The sequence below is a fragment of the Rhincodon typus genome, chromosome 5 (genome assembly GCF_021869965.1).
Source record: "Rhincodon typus isolate 14 chromosome 5, sRhiTyp1.1, whole genome shotgun sequence".
In the NCBI taxonomy this organism is placed as follows: domain Eukaryota; kingdom Metazoa; phylum Chordata; class Chondrichthyes; order Orectolobiformes; family Rhincodontidae; genus Rhincodon; species Rhincodon typus.
The window spans coordinates 62,699,624-62,722,187 of record NC_063336.1 but is presented as its reverse complement, the minus strand read 5'-3'; the positions used below and the strand labels follow the sequence as shown (position 1 = coordinate 62,722,187).

The window sequence follows — 22,564 nt, the reverse complement described above, 5'->3', positions numbered from 1 at the left end:
TCAGAACATCTTCTGTTAAATTTCAGGGTCAATATAATTATGAATGCATCCATGCACATAAATGTGTTCGTATATGACTGGTCATGTATATTGTGTTTCCCATTTCTATGATGCTACTAGTTAAAACTAAAATAATGAATTAATAACTGAATTATCAAACTGTTTGCAATGTTACAGAAATTTATTTGGAGCTAGAATTGATGTCCTAAATAAAAGCCAAAAGAACTGCGGATGCTGTGAATCAGGAACAAAAACTGAAATTGCTGGAAAAACTCAGCAGGTCTGGCAGCATCTGTGAAGAAAAAAAGTCAGAGTTAACATTTTGGATCTAGTGACCCTTCCTCAGAACTGATGGTAGCTGGGAAAACACCAGTTATATGCAGAAAATAGGGAGGGGAATGGGGTGGGGAGTAAACGATAGGATAGAGCCCAAAGAGAGAGACGAGCAATTGGATAGAAAGAGGAGTTGATAATGATCTGTCTAGGAGGGTGAATAGTTATTAATGGGGACTGTTAGTGACTAACAATAGGTAGTGTGTAATGGCAGGCTGTGTGGTAACAAGGCCTGGTGTGTGGGGTAGGGGACTGGGATATGGGAGAGGTTAGGCCCTAAAATTATTGAACTCGATATTGAGTCCAGAGGGCTGCAGGATCCCCAAGTGGAAAATGAGGTGTTCTTCCAGCTTGCATTGAGCTTCGCTGGAACACTGCAACAAGCCGGAGACAGAGAGGTTGGCCAGGGAGCAGGGTGGTGTGTTAAAGTGGCAGGTAACAGGTAGCTTAAGGTCTTTTTTGCGAGCAGAACATAGATGTTCTGTGAAACGGTCAGCCAGTCTACACTTCATTTCCCCAATGTAGAGGAGACCACATTGTGGGCAGTGAATGCAGTAAGCTAGATTCTGGGAAGTGCAGGTGAAGTGTTGCTTCACGTGGAAGGTATGTTTAGGCCCTTGGGTACTGGGGAGGGAGGAGGTAAATGGGCAGGTGTTGCACCTTCGCCGGTTACAGGGAAGGTGCCATAGGGCCATGGGGCTTGTTTCGGGTGAAGGAAGAGTGGATCAGAGAGAACGGTCCCTGCGGAAGGCGGACAAGGAAGGGGAGGGGAATATGTGTCTGGTGGTGGCATCCCACTGGAAGTAGCAGAAATGGCATCTGATGATCTTCTGGATTTCCTGTTTTGCAAGTGAATAATTTGTAAGTGTCTCAGTAAAGAAATTAATGATTTTGATAATCAATTTTCTTTTCAGTTATGGCTGAATTTCCACTAGTGTGGCATTGGTGGTTAGCTCTAGGTAAGATTTTCAAATTTTTGTATAAATATCATGTGTATTAGGTAAAATGAGTAAGTTTGGTGTACTTCCCCTGTCTGAAACTGCTAATTTTGCGTACACTGGGGTTTGAACTTGGAACCTTGTTTAGCTATTTAATCCAAAAGTATTCTCCACAAATGTACACAGATAAAATCACACACATGCACATTTAGATACTTTCCAATCCTGCTACTAAACTAATGACTTCTCATTGGACTGAATTCCTGGGACCTTTTGAATTGACCCTAATGAATAAATATCTTATTAGTTCTTCGCTAAAATTCAGTCAGTGCTTGAACATCATGAGAGGATATAACAATTGCTAAAATGGAAAGGAATATTGTTACTTATAAGTAAGTGACCACATTCAAAGGGAAAAGCTTTTCTGAAGGTTATCAATATTGCAAAGTATAGTTCCATCTTTCCAAGAATCAAAAAATGATTTGTTTTAAAAAATGGAGTCAAGGAGAAGTCTTCATTCTGTTTGATCAAATACAAAATAAATGTTCATTGGATGTGAAGAAAGTTGTTCTGTTTGATGATTCTGGCCTCCCATTTAAGAAATCAACATGCCTGACAGGATATGACAGCCCAGCCTAATACTGTGTAACATTTCCTGCAAAACCTGAGAGTAAATGCAGAAGGTAACCCACTCTAATGAATCAACCAAAACAATGAATACCCATTAAAGCCATTTATCAGATAAATATACTAAAGTGTTGCCAGCTAATTTACTTCACATTTACTGCTAGCCTATGCCACGTCTGCAAAGATCCTTACACCTCCTGCAACGCTCATAGTTAAGCTGCATAATACAACTGAATGCCTTGACACAGTCCCATTTTCAAATAAACTATTCTAACACAAGTTAACTAAATAAGATATTGAACATCAGTTCCAGGAGTGTCATATGGCTACTGTCATTGACTCCTCTACTTTGAAAATGTAGAAGTGTGTTAATTGTGCACTGATTAGTATTGAATACAAAAGGAGATCAAATTTATGTTGATGCTGGTCAATGCATTAAACACCCATGAACAATTTAATGTGACTAGAATATCTCTTCTGTGGGATCATATCAGGAAAGAAAGGATATTATCCTTCAAAACCAAACCATAAAACTCATCAACAAAACTTGCAAAATGAATAAAAATGTCCCATACTGTTAGGTAAATCATTTGATAATCTAAGTGAGTATAAATTCTGCAGTTTTAATATCATTTCTTAATTAACAGTCAAGTTGTTAATTTTTGTAATGTGACAAAAGCACTTTACTTTGCATCAACTGCAATTATTTAAATATTTAAGTTGATTTGCATTTTTAAAAATAACTCTATACTAAATGTCCATTTTGCACTTCGTGAGATATTTTAAAGCTTGTATCAAAATTTACATAAATAAAAGAGAAAGCATATTAAGAAAATAAATAAAAAGCATTGAACTGTGAAACTTAAACATTAAAGAATCTCAAAGGCAACCTAAAGAAATCAGCAAAGTAGTCCTGCAGGAAAATGAGCTAACTTTGAGCACGCTTGCACACATACAACCTGAACTATTGGACTCTGCCTGCGATTGCTTGTGTAATGTTGAGACATGTTGGTAATTCTTTTGTGCTGTATTGGGGGTGGGGACAGTGGGATCAAAAGCAGCCTTTACCCATGTAGCTGATATTGAAAGAGATGGATAAATGCAGTGAAGTTTATTGTTTGGCAGCTGGCTGGAAAAGGTAATGATTATTTCGAGCAAATCTCTTGTGACACTGGAATCAGAATAGAGTGATAGGATAAGTGTGATTAGGAGAGTGCTAGAAGAAGCAACAGAAATACACAAGTGACATGAAGAGTCTACAAGCAAGACCTATACTATAATTGCCCTGACATTAGAAAATCTCACTGAAAGTTGCACGTGATAACTAAGAAAAAGCAACCCAGGAGTTTGAGTCAAAGAACAGGGACATGTAGGGAGTAGATTTTTTTAAGTTTGCAGAAGGAAAATATTTTTGTTCTTAAATTGTAATTAAAATTTTAAAACATATATGTAATTCTTCAATAAACTTATATCCTGCCACAAAATCTGTGCCCAGTAACTAAGATTTTTAGTTTAAGAGCAGTCTAGGAGATTACAGCAGCTTTGCTGACAGGCCCCAAGCGTACAACTACAGTGCAACAGCATGTTGATATAGCAACTTTCAGTTTTAAATATTGTCTTTGAAGGTGTGACATACAGCACTGCTTACACAATGGTTTTCCTGGCCTCCTTGCCTCTGAAGACACTGGACCTGCGGAGCATGTTTGAAGTGTGCCATGTCTGTCAATGCCCCTTTTGCCATCACTTACTGTTAAACTTGTACCATCTCACTTCCCAACCCCCACAACATGAATATCAAAATCAGCCCTTAAAACTAATATGTGGACAAATAGCAAAGTGAAAATTGAAATCTCTTTTGTTAAAAAATAAACGTTCACTAAACATTCATTTACCATTTTATTAAATGAATTGAAAAGAGTGAATAGTACCATCTTGTGGTGTAATAATGCAACGTTTATTATGAAACTGTGGTTTTTGTTTTCATTGTTTGAATTGAAATTTGAAATTGAAATATTTATGTCTGTAACCCACTGATTCTCTTCCTTTACATAAACTACTGTGTTTGCATCAACATTTTATTATGAGTTTTGTAATTGAAATGTTCATCGTGATCAATAAATAGTATCTGTAAAAAAGAAGATTTTCAATTACACCCTCTGATGAATTATCCTGAAGAAATTGTTTGGTTCATAATAGTGGTGATACATATATCCTGGCCTCCATCTTCTAAACAAAAGCGAGGCCATTTGGTCATCAAATAACGTGAATATTGCAAAGCTGTTATATCTATTTATGATATTCTCACCTCTTCCTTCTTTGAAGATACTAACTTGTATTGTGGTATATTGGCCTTGTCATTGAAGGTCATCCAAATCCTTGGCTCAGAGGCCATTCTTCTTCTGTGAAAGCAGATGTCAGCAGGCAATTCAACTACAGGGAATACGACAGCCCGGATCAATGCCATTCTCAGGCAGTATCCACACATGAACACCAGGGGTACACAGTGATCAAGAATAGATGTCTCTGCCAGTTCTTCCTCCTTGGCCTGGAGACACGAAGGCCTAACATAGCACAGCTACCTCTTCCTGGGGCGCTATCAACTAGCTGAACCAGTTCCAGTGATTGATTCTAGGGCTTTCATCAGAACTTCACCATACATCTCTGTGGATGAAATTGCTATCAAAAATTGAAGTGCATGAAATTGGACCTAACCTCATGGGATAAATAGGAAACTGGTTAAGAAACAGATTCAGAAAGTTGGAACAAAAGGACATTCATGGATTAGGGGCAGTTACGAGTGGAATCCCCATTAATTAGCTCTGATTGACTCTCCCCGCATTTCCCTCTTACTCACACTTATGATCTAGACTAGGGAATAGAAAGAAGTGTATTCAAGATTGATAGACACATGGATAAATGGACCTGCGAAAAAAAACCGAAACTTCCCAACGAACGTACAAATGTTATGTGAGTGAACGGTATCATGGTAAATACAGTTTAATATAACAAAGCAAAAGGTAATAAACTGTTTGTAAATTCAGGGCTAGGCTGCTAAATGATTCTTCCACACTTTTCAATTCCATTCACAGCAAATCAGACAATAGGCGAGCTCAGGACAGCCTACAGCAAAATTTGGGCAAAAGAAAGGCTTTGGATGATGACTTCCGCTACTGCTGTTGTTACTAACATCATTTTTAAAATTCAGTCAGGGGCAGTGGGTGTCACTGGCTGGGTCAGCATTTATTTCTCACCCCTAAATGCCATTGAGAAAGTGGCAGTGAGCTGCCTTCTTGAACCGTTGCAGTCCATTTCATGTAGCTACAGCTACACTGCTGTTAGGGAGGGATTTCCAGGATTTTCATCCAGAAATACAGAAGGAACGGTGATATATTTCCAAGTCAGGATGGGGACTAGCTTGGAGGGGCATTTGCAGGTGGTGGTGTTCCAATGTATCTGCTACTCTTGTCCTTTGATCTGGTAATGGTTGTGGGTTTGGAAGGTGCTGTCTGAGGAGCTTTAGTGAATTTGTGCAATGCATCTTTACACACTGAACGTCAGTAGATGAGGGAGTTGATGTTTGTGGATGTGATGCCAGTCAAGTGGGCTGCTTTGTCCTGGATGGTTGTCGAGCTTCTTGATTGTACTTGGAGTTAGATTCATCCAGGTAAGTGGAGAGTGTTCAATTACATTCCTGACTTGTTCCTTGTAGATGGGTGAACAGGATTTGGGAAGCCAGGAGCTGAGTTTGTCACAGCAAAATCCCTCGTCTTTGAACTGCTCTTGTAGCTGCAGTGCTTATATGTCAAGTCCAGTTCAGTTTCTCATCAATGGTAACCCTCAGGATGTTGACATTAGGAGTTTAAGCAATGGTAATGCTATTGAATGTCAAGGGGTGGTGATCAGATTCTCTCTTGTTGGAGATGGTCTGGCATTTGTGTGTTGTATATGATACTTACCACTTGTCAGCCCAAACCTAGATATTGTCCTGGTCTTGTTGCATTTGAACATGGACTGCTTCAGTATCTGAACAATCACAAATGGTGCTGAACAATGTGCAGTCATCACTGAATATCCCCACTTCTGACTTTTTGATGGAGGGAAGGTCATTGATGAAGCAACTGAAGATGTTTAGGCCAATGATTACTATTCTGTGAAATTCCTCCAGGTATGTCATGGAACTGAAATGACTGACCTTCAACAGCCACAACCATTTTCCTTTGTGCCAGGTATGACACCAACCATTTTCCCCTGATTCCCATTGACTCCAGTTTCACTCAAACTCCTTGGTGCGACACTCAGTCAAATGTGGCCTTGGTGTCAAGGACAGTCCATGTTTGGACCAAACCTGTAATGAGGTCAGAATCTGAGTGCCCTGAACTCATCTATAAGGCACAAGTCAGTATTTTGATGAAATATTCCCCACAATCCTCAATGAGTGCAACTCCAAGAACACTCAAGAAGCTTAAATTCACCAAGGACCCCTAGACAACACCTTGCAATCCCACATCCACTGTCATTTAGAAGCACAGCAGAAACCACCACCTTCAGTTTCCCCTCCAAGTCACTTATGATCCAGACTTGGAAAGATATCATCATCCTTTTATCATTGCTAGGTCAAAATCCTGAAACCCCTTCCCTATTGGCAGAATGCATCTACCTACACCAAACAGACTGCAGTGTTTCAAGAAGAAAGCTCACCACCGAGAAGGGCAACTAAGGATGGATGATAAATGCTGGCCCAGCCAGAGATGACAACAGTCCTTGACTGAATTTGTGAAAAGATGTAACATGGGATATTGTTTATGTTAACACATTAATTTGCTAAAATGCCTGTGGCCTAGAGTGATTTGACATGTTGAAGTTCTTTGAGAACATTATTTATAGCATAGACAAAGGATAATCAGTCGATGTGGTGTCTTTGGATTTTCAGAAGAATTTTCATAAGGTTTGCATTGGAATGAGGGAAATTGAGTACATTGTGTCTGGTCACCCTGTTGTAGGAAGGATACTATTAAGCTGGAGAGGGTTCAGAAATGATTTACCAGAATGTTGCCTGGAATGGAGGGTTTGAGTTATAAGGAGGAGCTGGGACATTTTTAAATGGAACGTAGGAGGGGCTGACCTTACAGAGGTTTATAAAATTATGACGGGTATAGACAAGGTGAATGGCACGTGTCTTTTACCTAGAGTGGGGGTTTTCAAGAATAGGGGACATATTTTTAAGGCAAAAGGAGAAAGATTTAAAAAGACATGGGGGCAACATTTTTACACAGAGAGTGGTTCATGTGCGGAATGAACTTCCAGAGGAAGTGATGGATGTGGATACAGTTACGACATTTAAAAGACATATGGATAAGTACACGAATAAGAAATGTTTGGAGGGATATGGGCAGGCAGGTAGAACTAGTCCAGTTTGGAATTATGGTCAACGTGGACTGGTTGGACCGAAGGGCCTGTTTCCGTGCAGTATGACTCTATGACTCAACAACTCTATAAGTAAAGACAGCTTGCTATATTTGAACATAGCCTTGGGAACACTTCCTCTGGAGTATTGCGTACAGTTTTGGTCTCCCAATCTACTTGTTATAGAGAGAATACAACAGAAGTTCACAAAATTAATTCCTCAGATGGTGGGATTGTCTTATGACGAGAGTTTGAGTAAATTGGGTTTAAATTCGGCAGAGTTTAGAAGAGTGGAAGGTTATCTCATTGAAACTTAGAAAATTCTTACAGACCACGACATGGTGAGCAGAGACAGGATGTTTCCCCTGGTGACTATAAAAGGAGGGAACACAATCTCAGGATTAAGGAGAAGGTAATTAAAACTGAGATGAAGAGAAATGTCTTCACTCAGTGGGTGGTGAATCCTTGATATTCTCTATTCCAGAACAGCATGACTAATGACTTAAGAGAAAATGCCTTGAGTAGATGATCAGCCATGATCTCAAAAAAGGCAGTGATTGTTGAAGTATTGGTTAAACATCTGCATCTTGAGAAAGAGTGATCCAGATAGCCCATAGATTGAATCAGTTAGAATTCAATTGCAAATTTTATAATTCTTAATCTGAATGGAGAGGAAAAAGAAAGGGAAAAAGATAAATACAAAAATATGAACTAGAATCCCAAAGATAAAGAAAACTGGAAACCCTACTTTTCAAAAAAAGGTAAATTATAAAATAAAAGGAGACAAATTAGAAAGGAAATTTGAATTCAAAGAAAAGTTTTGATATTGTAAACAGGAAGAAGTAGGTAAATTAACAATAAGCCAGATCTAACTCCTCGTTTTGATTCGGCAAGGAATATTTGCCTTATGCAATGAGGAAGGAGTGGAAATGTTTTTTTGTCATTTGATGCTGGAATTCTGAAATAAAAACAAACAAAAAGAATGGCAATACTCAATAGGTCGAACAGTATCTGTGGGAAAAGATACAAGGTTAATTGGTGGATTTGTAAATGTGGCACACGATTCCCAATTGCAGAACTGGTGCTGTTTTCATGTCTTAATTTTTGCTGGTTCCAATTTAAGTTTAAAGAACTGGGCATGTGTGCAGGCAACATATGTGATTGCATTGCAGAGGGAAGCTTTCACTGCTGTCACTGACAATGCAACTTGCACAAATGGGCTATGATGCACTCTCCAGGGCTAACAGGATGGCTCTTTATCAAGGCCACAGCTTTTTTGCCAAACTCGATTGCCATTAAGGGTTATTGAAGGCACAAAAGTAGCACAGGTTTTTTTTCAAATTCAAATTTCACTTGTAAACAGTTCAGATTACATTGGCTTCACGTGTTCATGTGTGCAATCATCATTATTTGTTGAGACTAGCTTAGTCAATGAGCTAAATCTACTGGCACACCTTATGGCATGTACAAATGGTCACAGGGGACACAGGTACCTTACCTTTATTACAGAAGAAAACATATTATTCTTAGGTACCCTCTTTATTGAATATTTATGTTGATGTCTTGTTCTATTCTCCATTCTGGAGAATGCCCACTTCTTTGCAAGATAAAGGACATTGTCTTGAATCGTTCTCGGGGGAATAATTGACATAGCGCCAGATTTTCCATGAAGTGGCAAACTAATGTAGATTGCCACTCCAGCCCTTCATTTTTATGAAAGAAGGGAGCTCTGCATTGCTGAGAGGAAATTTGGCCCAGAACTCCTTCAGAAATGTAGAGCCATAACTCTATCCTGACAGATCTTTTGTAAAACAGAACTGTCAGAAGGAGGCAAACCACAACCTTTTCTCACAGCAGTCAACTGTCATATTCTGAAATTTTAAGGTCTTTGCAGACACTTAACAGCAGCTGTCAAACTAAGTACATAAGCTAAGTGTAATGTTATGGTGCTGGGAGGACAGAGTATCAGATGATCGGGGGATGAGAGGGGACTAGGCTGCCAGGATTATTGATGATTAGGGTACTAGCTGGGTAGGGGTTTGGTGCCAAGCGTTAGGATTCCAGAGGGATAGGGATAGGGATAGGCTGGGTAATTAGAATGTCACATGGATAGGATGCCTGGTCGGTAGAGTGCCAGCTGGGTTGACAGTATGCTGCCAGGTAGTAAGATGCCAGATAGTTTGTGGAGCCAACTACATAAGTGTCAGTTTGGTAGAGTGTCAGGTAAGTGGGGTGCCAACTGGGAAAGCAGGGGTAGGATTCAGTGTAAATAGTGTCCCAACCAAGCAGGGTGCTTGTCGGGTTGAATGCCAGGAGAGAAGAGGGTAGAGTGCCATGTGGGGAGGGTGCCAGCACAAGGAGAACATGTAAGTAATGTAGTCTTTAGGGTATGTTTAGGTGGATGGGTAAAATAGATCTGGTTGTGGGAGGGGAGAGGAAACGGTGCATGTCAGTGTCAGTATTGGGGGGGCGCAGTGTTCAGGTTCATTGGTGGGGGTCCATGTCAGGTCTGGCAGTGGCATGGGTCAGGTTTGGTCAGCGGGAATTGGGGGTGGGGCATCAGGTTGTATCTCATGGCAGCTTGGGACGACGGTGAGGGTGGGTGGTCAGGATACGGCTGGCAGCAAGGAGTTTTGGTCAGGTCCATCAGCAGGATGATTGATTTGGGTCATATAGCGAGGGCAGGGGTGGTAGGGTCAGGTCAGGTCTATGGTGGAGAAGGGTCTGGGTCATGTTCAGAGTGAGGTAGAGTTGTTGCGCCCCTGAGGAGTATCAGGTCAGGATCTGGGGCTTGTAAGTGAAATGAAGGAAGTGTAGTTGCCTGCATGCGATAAGTATGGGCATCAGTTAAATAATTACTCAGGCATTAGACTATGTAGTTAATAGTCAATACCTTTCCTAAGAAATCATTTGTATAATTTCAACAGAACTTTCTAAAGTCTCTGATATAAATGGAGACTTTTGGAGGGCTCTACGGTGGAGGAACTGCAGACTTTTTGATTTCCTGAGCAACTTCTTTGGAGTCTCCTGCAATGGGGATTCAGCTGGGCCCCACTGCCCAGTTCCCATCCACAGCAGAATAACAACAGTCTGGCCATTGGAAAACCCAGCCATAGTGCATAACATTAGACCAGTACTGGTCATTGTCAGTGCTTATTAAACAATCCTGAATTGCACTAACGACAAATTATCAGTCAAGCTCGGAATGTGGCACACTGGCGCTTGGTCAAGGCTATATATACTCATATGCAATGCCTTTTACTTGCAAACAGAAAAGAACATGACCACACATTGTGCCTTTTTCACAAAATAAATGTTTGAGGGTCAACCGTTCCCTGATGCATGATCCATGGCAATGCTTCAGCCAGTTAAAGTCCATTGGCAACCAATCAGCAGCTTTTTCTCATGTAGCAGCAATTACCCTTTGAAATTTGATACTCTTGTGATTCCATCCCAGACAAAAAACTTCAAAAGTATTCTCTTTTCTCAGTGATAATTGAACTTTAGACATTGAACTCAGATTCCTGCACAGGCTACCAGTTAATACACTGAGATTGATCCACGTGGATAGCATACTCAGCTTTTTAGGCCCCTCAATTTCTTATCTTGACTGACTGTTCTTATCACTCCTCCCCAGCCATACCTAGGACTCCAGGTCATTCTGACTTCACTGCTTCATGCCTCAAATCCCAACTTCTGATGTCCCTTTCCCACTTCATGCTCTCAAGCCTACTCTACATCACCTATCCTCTACCACTGACTCAGGAAAGTGAAATTCAGCTTTTGCCTAATAAGTGATTATAGTCACCACATTTCCCATTCTTGTAGACCTCCTAAAATCCTTCCCCCACAACATTTCAGGTCTGATGAAAGGTTACACACCTGAAATGTTCATTCGCTTCACTCTCCCAAGGTGCTGTCAGACCTGTTGAGTATTTCGATCATTTTCCCTTCCTGGATTGGTAGTTTGTTATTCATTCATCCAACTGTGACAATTGTTAAAAAAGCTGCAATTCCCCAGTCACCAACAGTCCCACACCTTACATTGCTCCAGGAGCATCACCAGTGTCTGTATGATCATGACACAAAAATAAATGCCAACTCAGAACAAACATTCCAAATCAAATTGGTAGATGAAACCATTGCCACATTTCATGCAAAGTTCTACTAAATAACCTTGGCCTGGATATCACAATAACCAGTTAGTTGTTGGAGCAGCACAGATTGTTGGGACCTCGGAGAATCCCAGGCAAAACAGACTCTGTGGGAGTCACCACTGAAGATTCCATTGGACATTTCTCAACAAATGGGAACCTCAAAAGAAAGATTAACATTGGAGAATTTAGGATTCTGCTTTTATTAAGTTAATAGTTGCCCAGAAAAAGATGCTAGGCAATTAAAACCTAGTCTCACTCCTGGTCGGCTATTAGCTGACACCGCCCACCACCCCGCCCCCACCTCCCCCCGTTTCCTCAACTTACTATACACACAACCAACTACACATCCCCTGACCATTACACAGCCTAGACTCCTGACAACCTACCCCAACCCAACATGATTCTGTATTGCAGCCCAACCACCCCAACATCCCCGGCCCACCAGTCTGAACCTGGTACCTTACCCACCTGACACCTGAATGCCACACTTATCAAACATAGTTATCCTTTTCCAGAAACTGTCAAGGTGTCTGCTGTAATTCTGGAAATTTAAATCAGAGATTGTGCATGCTGACTCCTACAAAGGGGGTATGATTTGAACTCCCTGGGAATCTTGCAGTGCAGAGGAACTGTGCTGATTCCAACCACACTCCACATTTCTGAAGAATCTGGGGTCAGGATTGATGGCTAGAAAAGCAGCATTTAGGACTGGCATCAAAAAAAGTATTAAGTGGCAATCCAACTGTGTATGCCACTTGTTGGGATATGTGATCCATGTACCTGTTTTCTGTCTTCCTTTCTCAATCTAAATGCTCTCTTACAGCGCTAACCCCCAATAGCTACAGCATGGCTGGTGAAATCTTGCTGACATTCAGTAGTGAGCACCGCAGGTGGCATTGCAGGTGACCAAGCAGCTCAAGCCCTAGAAGACCTGGTTTTGTATTGCCCCATCTCAGTGATGGAAGTAGAAATCCAGGGTAACTGGTTGACAATTAACAGTAAGGCAAAGTGGACATTGTAGGAGGACAAATGTTGTCACCCTAACAGAGGATAGGATTGTGTTTCACAGAGCTACTGCATCTCTACTAAGGCAAAACCTCAACATTTCCAGTAATATTTTACAGGACAGAATTCTGTGCAAGCCCCTTTGAGTGAGACTATCTGCAGCTACTAAGACGAAAATCTAAGTTGCATGGCAGAAAGCTGATCTGATACATCCAAGTCTGAGCATTATTTGCAGCACTCAAACAGTGGGTGGCTTTGGCCTGAGATATAATGTAACCCCATCAGGCATGTTGCATCATGGCCGGATCCACAAGGGTTCTAATACAATTGGCCGTCAGTTCCATGCTGCAAAGGATGAGCTCTAAGCTCAGGCATAGCTCTGTTGTAAGTTAGTGCCAGAATCCTCCATGCCCCTTGATATTGCATTGCAGGTTTTCTGTTGACCTGGAAATGTGCCAAACATTTCATTGTACATGGCCATCAGTCACCTTCTATTGTCTGTTCCATCAAGTGCTCATTTGCGTGCTCTGCAGCAAAGCCTTTGTACAACTTCACCTTTCAGCAAGCTGGTGCCAGCATTACATTAGGCCACTTGTGTCCGTTATCTCACCACTATTACATCTGTAAATTATCCTCTGAGTGACAGAGTCAGAATCTGATCTGCTGATTGTGAGGATGAATGATAGTGATTTTTTTTCTCTTCATGATTGTCTTCCTGCTTTTTCTCCCACTGCTCTAGCACTTTCTCTCTTGCTGGTTTCCAGACTTTGGATATTTGAAATGAAAAAGGCCCAAAAGAAGTGTTGTCAAGACAGCATATCAAGAGGCCCATGCTTGCTTCACCTGCAGCCTGTATATCAAAAGAAATTGTGGGATGAGGGAGAAGTGGGTTGCGAGGAGAAGGACTCGATATGAAGATGCCATCAGTTTTGGTTGTTTCAGCTTTGCTGCTGGCCACAGCTTTGGTTACTGACGGTAATTATTGCCTTCCCCACCAGGGTAAAGAAGTACAGTGTGCCTGTTTTCTCTGGTTAGCTCCTACTGCCTCTGGTTATACTGCACTTTATTTCTGTAAAAAAGAGGAAAGTGTATCAGTGAGTGCGGTACAGTTTATGAGGGTAATGTGCTGGCTAGAGTTAATAGCAGTTATTATGTTCAGGCTGAGAGATGGAGGTGAGAAATGAAGTAGAGCTGAATGTGTGAGGGTGAAGTGGTTCTATCAACATTAGGTATGAGTTGTGATCCAGTAAGTGTTAGTATTTGATGACTGATAAGCATGGACCTTTGGGAAGTGTGGGAGGCTAATAGTGCAGTGGGATACGGAATCACGTTTGAAGACTCATTCACTAACTTTGACCACTCCTGTGACAATATTGAACCTTTTGTGACACTGTATCCAAGACATCAGGGCCTGACTGCTGCCATTAATTATCACAGCTATTTTCTCTCACTGTCTTCACAAACTTTCTCCAAAGGGAGTCCCAGCCCCCTGCAGTATTATCTTCTCTATTTTCTCTGCAAAGGTGTACAGTGGAAAGTCAAAAGACCTTAGCATCCACCTTCTCCTTTTTTTTTGTAGGACATGGTATTATACTCTGAAAGGGTTAATATTGTGGAGTGCATTAAATAATTTACAATATATAACGAAAATGATATATGAACTTGGTTGGAAGAATAACTGTAGATTTTGAGGGAGATAGACCTACCAACTAGATCTCCCTCATAATCTGTGTGTGGTGATTAGAACCAGGTGGATCTTGTTGACTATGAGGTCCTTGACTGGCGTTATTAACTCAGGCCAATCAGGAAGCCCTGGCAAACCAATATAACCAGGAGATTTAGAATCCCCTCAGTTCAGGGGACTGACTCCAAGCTGGCTGGCCACAGTGTACAGTGCACAAGTAAATACAGGCTGACTTAGTGATGGGATACCAGCCTCTGTGTAGTTATTTTTGTGGCGACAAGATAAAGCAATACGTGCCTGAAGAATATTTGCTTGCAACAGTCATCTTGAAGTTGGGGTAAGCGTTTGTCATCATGCCTTTATTTGGGAAGCTTGACTCATTTGATCCTGCCATCATAGACAGGGCCCTGTACATGGAAAGAATGTGATATTATTTCTGAGCTAATGACATTGGGGCAGATGAAAAGCAACGAGCACTCCTTCTGACTGCTTGCGGACAAAAAGTGCCACCAATGGCAGCCCAAATTCATGGGAATGGCCGGTAAATGCTGGATTTGGTTACATGTCAACTATACTGTTCCTTTCATGGGCTCAATATTCCTGGTCATTGTGGATGCCCACTCAAAGTGGTTGGATGTACATAAGGTCTGTTCGGCAAACTCAGGGATGCTAATTGAGGAGGTGCAAACATCATTTGCGGTACACGGACTCCTGGAAGTATTGGTCACGGACAATGGGACATCATTTACCAGCATGGAATCTGAATATTTCCTGAAGTCGAATAGCGTTAGGCACATAAGGACAGCTCCATACCATTTATCATTCAATGATCTGGTGGAAAGAGAGGCCCAAACATTGGAGGCAGCCTTAAAGAAGCAGCCTACACCATCATTCAATACCAAACTGTCCCTGTTCTTGTTCATTTAGAGGACCACCCCTCACTCAACAATAGGGATATCTTGAGCTGAGTTGCTGACGGGGACAAGGCTCTGCACCAGGTTAAACCTAATATTTGAACACATGGGAGTGAGGATGAAATGGAAGCAGCAATGCCAATGCCAGCTAACACACCTCCTCTAAACAAGAGAGACAATATAATTCTAGGACCAAAGTTTGGTGCTGTATGGGTACAAGCTGAGGTGGATGCAAGGTCAGGTCCTGTGACTTACAAAGTTTGGTTCTAGTGTCAAGGAAACTTCAGAGTCTAAAATGCATGCAGCCTCGATACCATTGCCACCGGAAGCAAAGGAAGAAACCCTCCGAATGCAGGCGATGGGCTACAGTCTGGTACGTGCTGCCTATATCAGTGTCCGAATCAGGGGAACTGGGCCCGGGCGAAGACATTTGCAGAAAAAGCTACAAGAGAAAGACCGAGGAGACTTAGAGACAGAAAGGATGTAGTGATTGGATCTTGTTGACTACGGGGTTCTTGATTATGGTTGTTAACCTGGGCCAATCAAGGAGCACTGGCCAACCAATATAAACAGGGGATTCAGAGTCTCATCACTTCAGGGACTGACTCCGAGCTGGCTGGCTACAACCTGTGTACTCTGCACAAGTAAATAAAGGCTGCCTTGGTGATAAGATACCAGCCTCTGCAGTTATTTCACTGAGTAACAATGCTTATCATAGCAATGTAACTTGTGCCTGATTTGGGCTAAATAGAATACAGAATTAGACATGTTGGAGAAAACAATTCTTAAGATACAGAATTTCTTCCAACCTAGATCATAAAATAGCAGCTGAACAAATACGTACACTTTTGTATTTGATTGGAACTATAACAAGTGATGTTGTAGATTGATAAAGTATAAAAGGAGCAACAAATACTTTTGTTGAAGTTTTACAAACTTGTGACAATTAATTTAACCTTAGAAAAAAGAAAATTGCTTCATGACAGAAGAGTTCAGCATCCAGGGGCATCAATGCAAAATTTCATTATCAGCATAATTACTGGGAAATATGGAAAGATTAGAATTTGTTAGTGAAATTATTTTTGAAATTACTGAAGTGTCAGATCTTTCACAGTTCAAGGGAGATTTGACTTTAGAGAAAACTATTTAATGGTGAATAAAGCAGATGTTCAAAGAACACAAATCAATTCTAAGTGGAGAGGATGTACTTTATCACACAATATGAACAGAATCTATTAGGTTCTTAAGCTACACACACTCATAAGAGACATACGACAAGCCATTACAGAGAATAGGTCAGATAGAAGTACTAAGATTCAGTGTCAATGCTGTGGAACAACTACAAGTGAATGCTTTATCTGTATAAAGGTCATTTTTATAGGTTACTTTCTGAAGATATATAGAAGCAGAACATATACAAACAAATCAATGGAACACCGATGGGATCCCCAGTATCAGGACTGATTGCAGAAGCAGTAATGCATAGGTTAGAATGGACAGCACTCCCCACTATACAACCCAAACTTTGGGTCTGATATGTAGATGACACCGTCGTGATTATCAAATGCACAAAACTAGAAGAAACCCGCCGACACAGAAACAACATCCTAACTGGGATAAAATTCACAAAAGAAGAGAACAACAACTGACTACCTTTCCTGGACATAATGGTAGAACGCAAAAACGACAGGGACATCCAGTCTAGCGTATATAGAAGGACCAGATACTCAATTACACTAGCAACCACCCCAATGTCCACAAACAGAGCTGCATCAGGACACTATTTAAACAAGCCACAACACATTGCAGCAACCGGGAACTATGCAAAGCAGAACAGGAGCACCTATACGGAGTCTTCAAAAGGAATGGGTTCCCAAAAAGCACAATCCACTGTTACCTCCAAGACAGACTGCAACAGCAAGACACAACATGACCAGACTCATATCAAGAACATTTCAGGGATGACCACAAGACTACTCAGACCCCTAGGAATCAGGGTAGCCCACAAACCGACAACCACCCTACGACAGCTACTGACGAACGTAAAAGATACCATACCCAAAACCAGCAAAAACCTGTGTAATATACAAAATACCATGCAAGGGCTATGAGAACGCTGCATAGGCCAAACGTATGCCAAAGGAAGAAAACTGACAATATGGATACGCAAACACCAACTAACCACCAGGAGACATGACCAATTCTCACTTCTCTCACTACACATGGACAAAGAAGGACATGTATTCAACTGGGTCAACACCTCCATAATCGCACAAGCCAAACAGAGACACGCCAGAGAATTCCTGGAGGTCTGGCATTCTAACGGAACTCCATCAACAAACACACTGAATTAGACCCTGTGTACAAACCACTGAGAAACAGAAGCCAAAGTAATATCAACCACCCCAGCAAACCGAGGAATGTAAATAACAAGTGGGACAGAACACCGACACTTCACTGGAGGCGCACTGACGATGTTACCTAGCAGGGTGACGAAATGTTTGCAACCAAACCCACTGGCTTGGCAAGCATGTTGACAACCTTATCTGCTATCTAACTGTATGGGGAAATAACATAGCATGGAGAGAATGATATTTTCATTGCATCAAAATACAGGCCAATGGGGCTGGATCTTATGTTTTTTGACCAAGTCCAAGTTGTGCTGAGATTTTTGGAGGGTGAGCAACTTTTCTTGCTGTATCTTACCAAACTGGCCTCATTAATTGTCTATTATGTTCTTATGGTATCTCTCATGTCCAATTTTGATACAACTGGCCGCAAGCTGTTCCCAGAAAATGTTGCCATTCATTGGATATCCCAGAATTCATCAGCATCATTGCACTCATACCAACTTCAGAAGCCTGTTGTGCACCAGGATAAGATCTGTTGTCTGAGGTTCCCCTGCATTGCTGCTGACATTTTCCCAGGGCATAAGACCATCATAAATAGGAACAGGAGTAGACTGTTGGCTGCTTGAACCTGTGGTGCCATTCAATAGGATCATGGCTGATCCAGCATTCCTCATGTCCAGTTTGCTCCCTTTTCCTTGTAACCCATGATTCCCCTACTGATCACGAATCTATCTATGTCAGCCTTAAACACTCAGAAGGATTCTGCCCACCACAGTTTTATTTGAGAAGGAATTCCAAAGACTGTCAACTCTCTCAGAGAATAAATTCTTCCAGATCTCAGTCTGAGATTGGCTCTCTTTTATTCTGAGACTATGCCCTCTGGTCCTAGACTCTCACACAAGGGGAAACATCTTCCCAGCATTTACCTGTCAAGCCCCTTATGAATCCTGTATGTTTCAATGAGGTCCCAACTCATTCTTCTAAACTTCAGTGAATAGATTTCCAAGTTTTTAACTTTTGCTGATAAGACAACCTCTCTGTATCGGAGATCATCTATGCAAACTTTCTCCGAATTGCCTGAAGTGAAATAACATCTTTCCTTAAATAACGGGACCAAATCTGCTCACTGCACTCCAGATTTGGTCTCACCAGCATTTTGTACGGTTGCAGTAAGACTTCCGTACTCTTATACTCCAAACCCCTTGAAATAAGGGCTAACATTTCATTAGCCTTCCTGATTACCTGCTGTTCCTGTGTGCTGGTTTTCAGCATTTTGTGCACAAGTAACCCCTAAATCCCTTTATGCTGCTTTTCTCCATTTAAAAATACTGTTCTTTTGTTCTCCCTTCCAAAATGAACAAGTTCAAATTTTCCAAATGCAGACGGGTGGAAATTGGTGCTCCACTTTGTCAGAAGGATCCTGGTGGTGCTGCTGGATGGGGTGATGCTGATGTGGGATTTCACTCTCCCTCAGGACCAGCAGTGCAGACCACGACACCAGATCGTGCCAGCCTGCTCTAATGCTTTAGGGTTAAAGTCAGCTGTGATGGTTTCAACCATCTGAAGGAATGCACAGCATGATAAAGAACAATGTCAATGTCCTTCTCCACTCCGTCAGCATAGCTGCTATGTTCTTCTCTCTGAATCTCACACACATTCCAATCTACCACTGTGTTCACCTCCCACCACAGTTCATGCACTTGTGTATGCGGCATCTTCCCCACACTCCTGCACCCACCCCAAAACCCAACCTCACCCTTCATGCCCTCTGTGCTACCTACACACTCACTCAGAAGACCTCCCTGTCTGTACTAACAGTAATAATTGTGCCATACCCTTTCATCTCCTATAATAGCTGTTCTTCCCTCATTCCGTGAGGAACACAGCTCACAACAGGACGGAAAGGGTCAAGACATTGTGGTATGCTACTTGTCATTCAGTTTGTCTCCCCTTATTTGGAAGGATCCTGACTTTGACCCTTCCAAACAGGGCTTTGACTGGTATCGGGGGCTACCTTGACCTACTGTGCCAGGAACCCCTGAGTGAAACCTATCTCTCAATGACTTGACTGAGCCCTCTTGATAACTATGGGTATTTGATTTGTTTGTGTTTGCGCTAAATAGCGCAGCAAGACAGCTTGGTTTCCCTGGATAAGGGGACAAACCACACAAAGGCAAGGAAAGACAATGTATGTTAGGGATGCTGTTAGCATCCAGATAGGCTCAAAATGAGCGAGCGTACCGACTGCAAGCAAAGATCCCCAAATTACCTCCTCATCCAATCCATGGCTGTGTCACGTCATTGGAGCGCACAGTGTCCTTGCTGCAGTACTACAATGAAAGTTGTTACTGCAGCCTGAGGTGCATAAGTACAAATCTCATATTTAGTCATTTTTATTCCACTATAAATTTCCATGCCCACATTTACACTGGAGAAGATTTAAGCATTGGTTGCAGTGCCGTTCCTCGCAGCAGTATGAAATGACATGATAATAGGTTTACATAAACAGTTTGCATTGTAAATTGGAAGCTATGGATTTGCAATGTAACAATATAAATAAAGACACAATGAATTAATTTAAAATGGTGATGTGTCTGTTGATGGATTTTGTTGTTGGATATTAATATAAATGTGAACACGCACAACAGCAGGAATTGCAGTTCTTTCCATAAAATAAAACAAACAACTGTGATGTTAGAGGCCTGAAATAAACAAAAACAGAAATTACTGGAGAGGCTCAGCAGGTCTGACAGAATCTATGGAGAGAAAATAAAACAGTACTCTGGAAAAGGATTGCTGGACTCGAAATGTTAACTCTGTTTTCTCCCCGCAGATGCTGCCAAACCTGTTCAGTTTCTCCAGCAATACTCTTGTTTGCCACAGTTCATTCTGTTGGGCACAGGTAGTGAGAGAATTGCAAAATCCTTATCTGCTGACTCATTTACAAATGTACCAATCGTATTATGTTTGTTATATTTCAAATTGACATTAATACTGAATACATGACTACAAAACACAAATCAGAAAGATGATTGACAAACTAACTAGTTAAACATGTGCATCTTGAATAAAGGAGATGATAAAGGATGGGAAACAATTTGTAAAATGAGAATAATGCTTTCAGGTGCACGAATTGGGAGCAACATTCAGACACCACCCAGAACTATATACTGAGGCAAAACTGTTTCTGCGCAATGAGTATTTAATTTCTCAGGATTGAGCCTTCTGAAATGTACCATGAGATGACATAAGTGAAATGCTTGCAACAAATAATTAAAAAGCACTAAACTTTCAGCATATTTCATCTAATTAAATTCAAAGACTTCTAATTAGACGATATGTTGTAAAGTGGTCTATAAAATATAATCAAATTTATTTTAATTAATGACAGTTTAAAATACCCATGGGCTTCCTGAGTTTTTAGATAATTAGAATTTTATTCCTGCTTGTACAATAACTTTACCTATTATGGCTCTGTGGAAGTTTGATCATTTGATTGGTACTTTAGATCTGTTCATCCAATCAAGGAAGAAATGTTACCATATGATTTTTCTGAAATGAGCTGCCAAAGTACCATGTTGGGAGAACCAATCATTATTATACCATGCACGTAGAGATAATCTCCTCTCTACCCAGACCAAACGGAGTCCAGTCAAGTCTTCAATGAAAATCACAATCTGTATGGATCATTTTGAGTCAAGATAAAAGGATAACTATCCACAGGATCCAAAATCTGAATTTGCTTCAATGTCTGGTATCCGTGTTCTAAGCTTTCTTTTATTTCCTTTCAGGTTGTGCTTTGATAATAATGATCTGTAGTGGACACCTTCTTGTGTATTTTGCATTCCAAGACAACCTCATTGATCCACTTCTGGATGACTTTTGAACAGAGAAGACACCTCTCACAAGAGCTGCGCTGTTGAACTGTTTCTGTGCCTTCCCTGTGGGATTGGACTGGGTTGGAATTTCTCATTTGGCGTACTTGGCTCTCACATAAAAATGTAGGAATGAGAAAAGGCAATTTAAATGAGGCAGGTCATTCAGCCCTTTCTATTCTGTTGGAGAGACTGATTAAAACATCAAAAGATATTTTCTATCCACAGCTGTTGAGATGGATTTATAGTTTATCAGCTGGGTTTAAACTGGCACTGGGACCTGTCATCTGTTACAGTAATAAACTAATTCTCGCTTACATCCAAATTACTATTGAGCCATTTCTGTACCAAGCAACTGATCCACAAGGCAGTCCTATGTTGGGAAGTAGTTTGAAATTCTATCACAATACCCCGTGTGTTTGCTGAATCATGAGTGAATTGCATGGAGGGAGCGTTGCTGCACTAGGTGGCAGTTTATTCAACAAACTCTGTAAAAAGAAAGTTTTTATTTTCTGGATTGATCACATAGCTTTTCTCAGTTTGTAACAATGTTCTGTGATTGTGTGTGTGCTGTTGGTGTACGAAATGCCTTTCTACATTGTATCAGCTGCCTTTGGTACTTTAAAATGCAGGATCATCTCTCTTAACAATGCATTTTCTTTTCTTATGCAAAGATGACAGGCAAGGTAATGCTTAGGCTGCAAACACACACAGGGGATGGGTCACTGGACCTGAAACATTAACTTGTTTTCTCCTTCACAGATGCTGGCAGACCTGCTGAGCTTTTCCAGCAACGTTGTTTTTGTTCCTCATTTACAGCATCTGCAGTTCTTTTAGTTATTAATACTAAGGCTGCTTTGTTCAGCAATTGTAAGTGAAAGTGTTTTCTTAGAGGGAATCAAGATCTAACTACCTAGCAGTTCACGTTAAACTGAATGAGTGACATGAGTGACTTTGGTAACGTAATTAATTAGAAACATTATTTTAAAAAATTGGTATGAACTGCAGGTAGATTTCTCATCAGATGAAGAGAAAAACGTGGACAGTATTGACATGTATATTCAGCAATTATTAAGAAACAAGGTTCAATTTAGGTATGACCAAAAAACTGTTGCCGATTGACTCCCCAGTGTATTCCCCACTCGATCTTCCTTCCCATTTAGATATTTTTCAATAATGCCAGGAAAATGATGGTGTAATTACACATTACAAGTTTGCTGGTCTGTTCATACAAAGTAGCACTGGCCCTCCTTTGACAGTATTTGGAGGTTAAATAT

General features: G+C 41.0%; 1 protein-coding gene across 2 annotated transcripts in view; it reads left to right on the top strand.

The window, feature by feature from the left end:
- The window catches only part of tmem244 (transmembrane protein 244), a 67,528-nt gene extending 45,602 nt beyond the window's left edge, over positions 1–21,926 (top strand). Inside the window, exons 4-5 of one of the 2 annotated variants that reach the window (XM_048597519.1) lie at positions 1,248–1,292; positions 21,204–21,926. In XM_048597519.1, the coding sequence (XP_048453476.1) occupies positions 1,248–1,292; positions 21,204–21,298 (140 nt within the window). In that variant the 3' untranslated portion in view covers positions 21,299–21,926. The remainder of the gene's footprint in view (positions 1–1,247; positions 1,293–21,203) is intronic. The other variant, XM_020512411.2, reaches the window with a different exon arrangement.
- Positions 21,927–22,564: the final 638 nt, after the last annotated feature.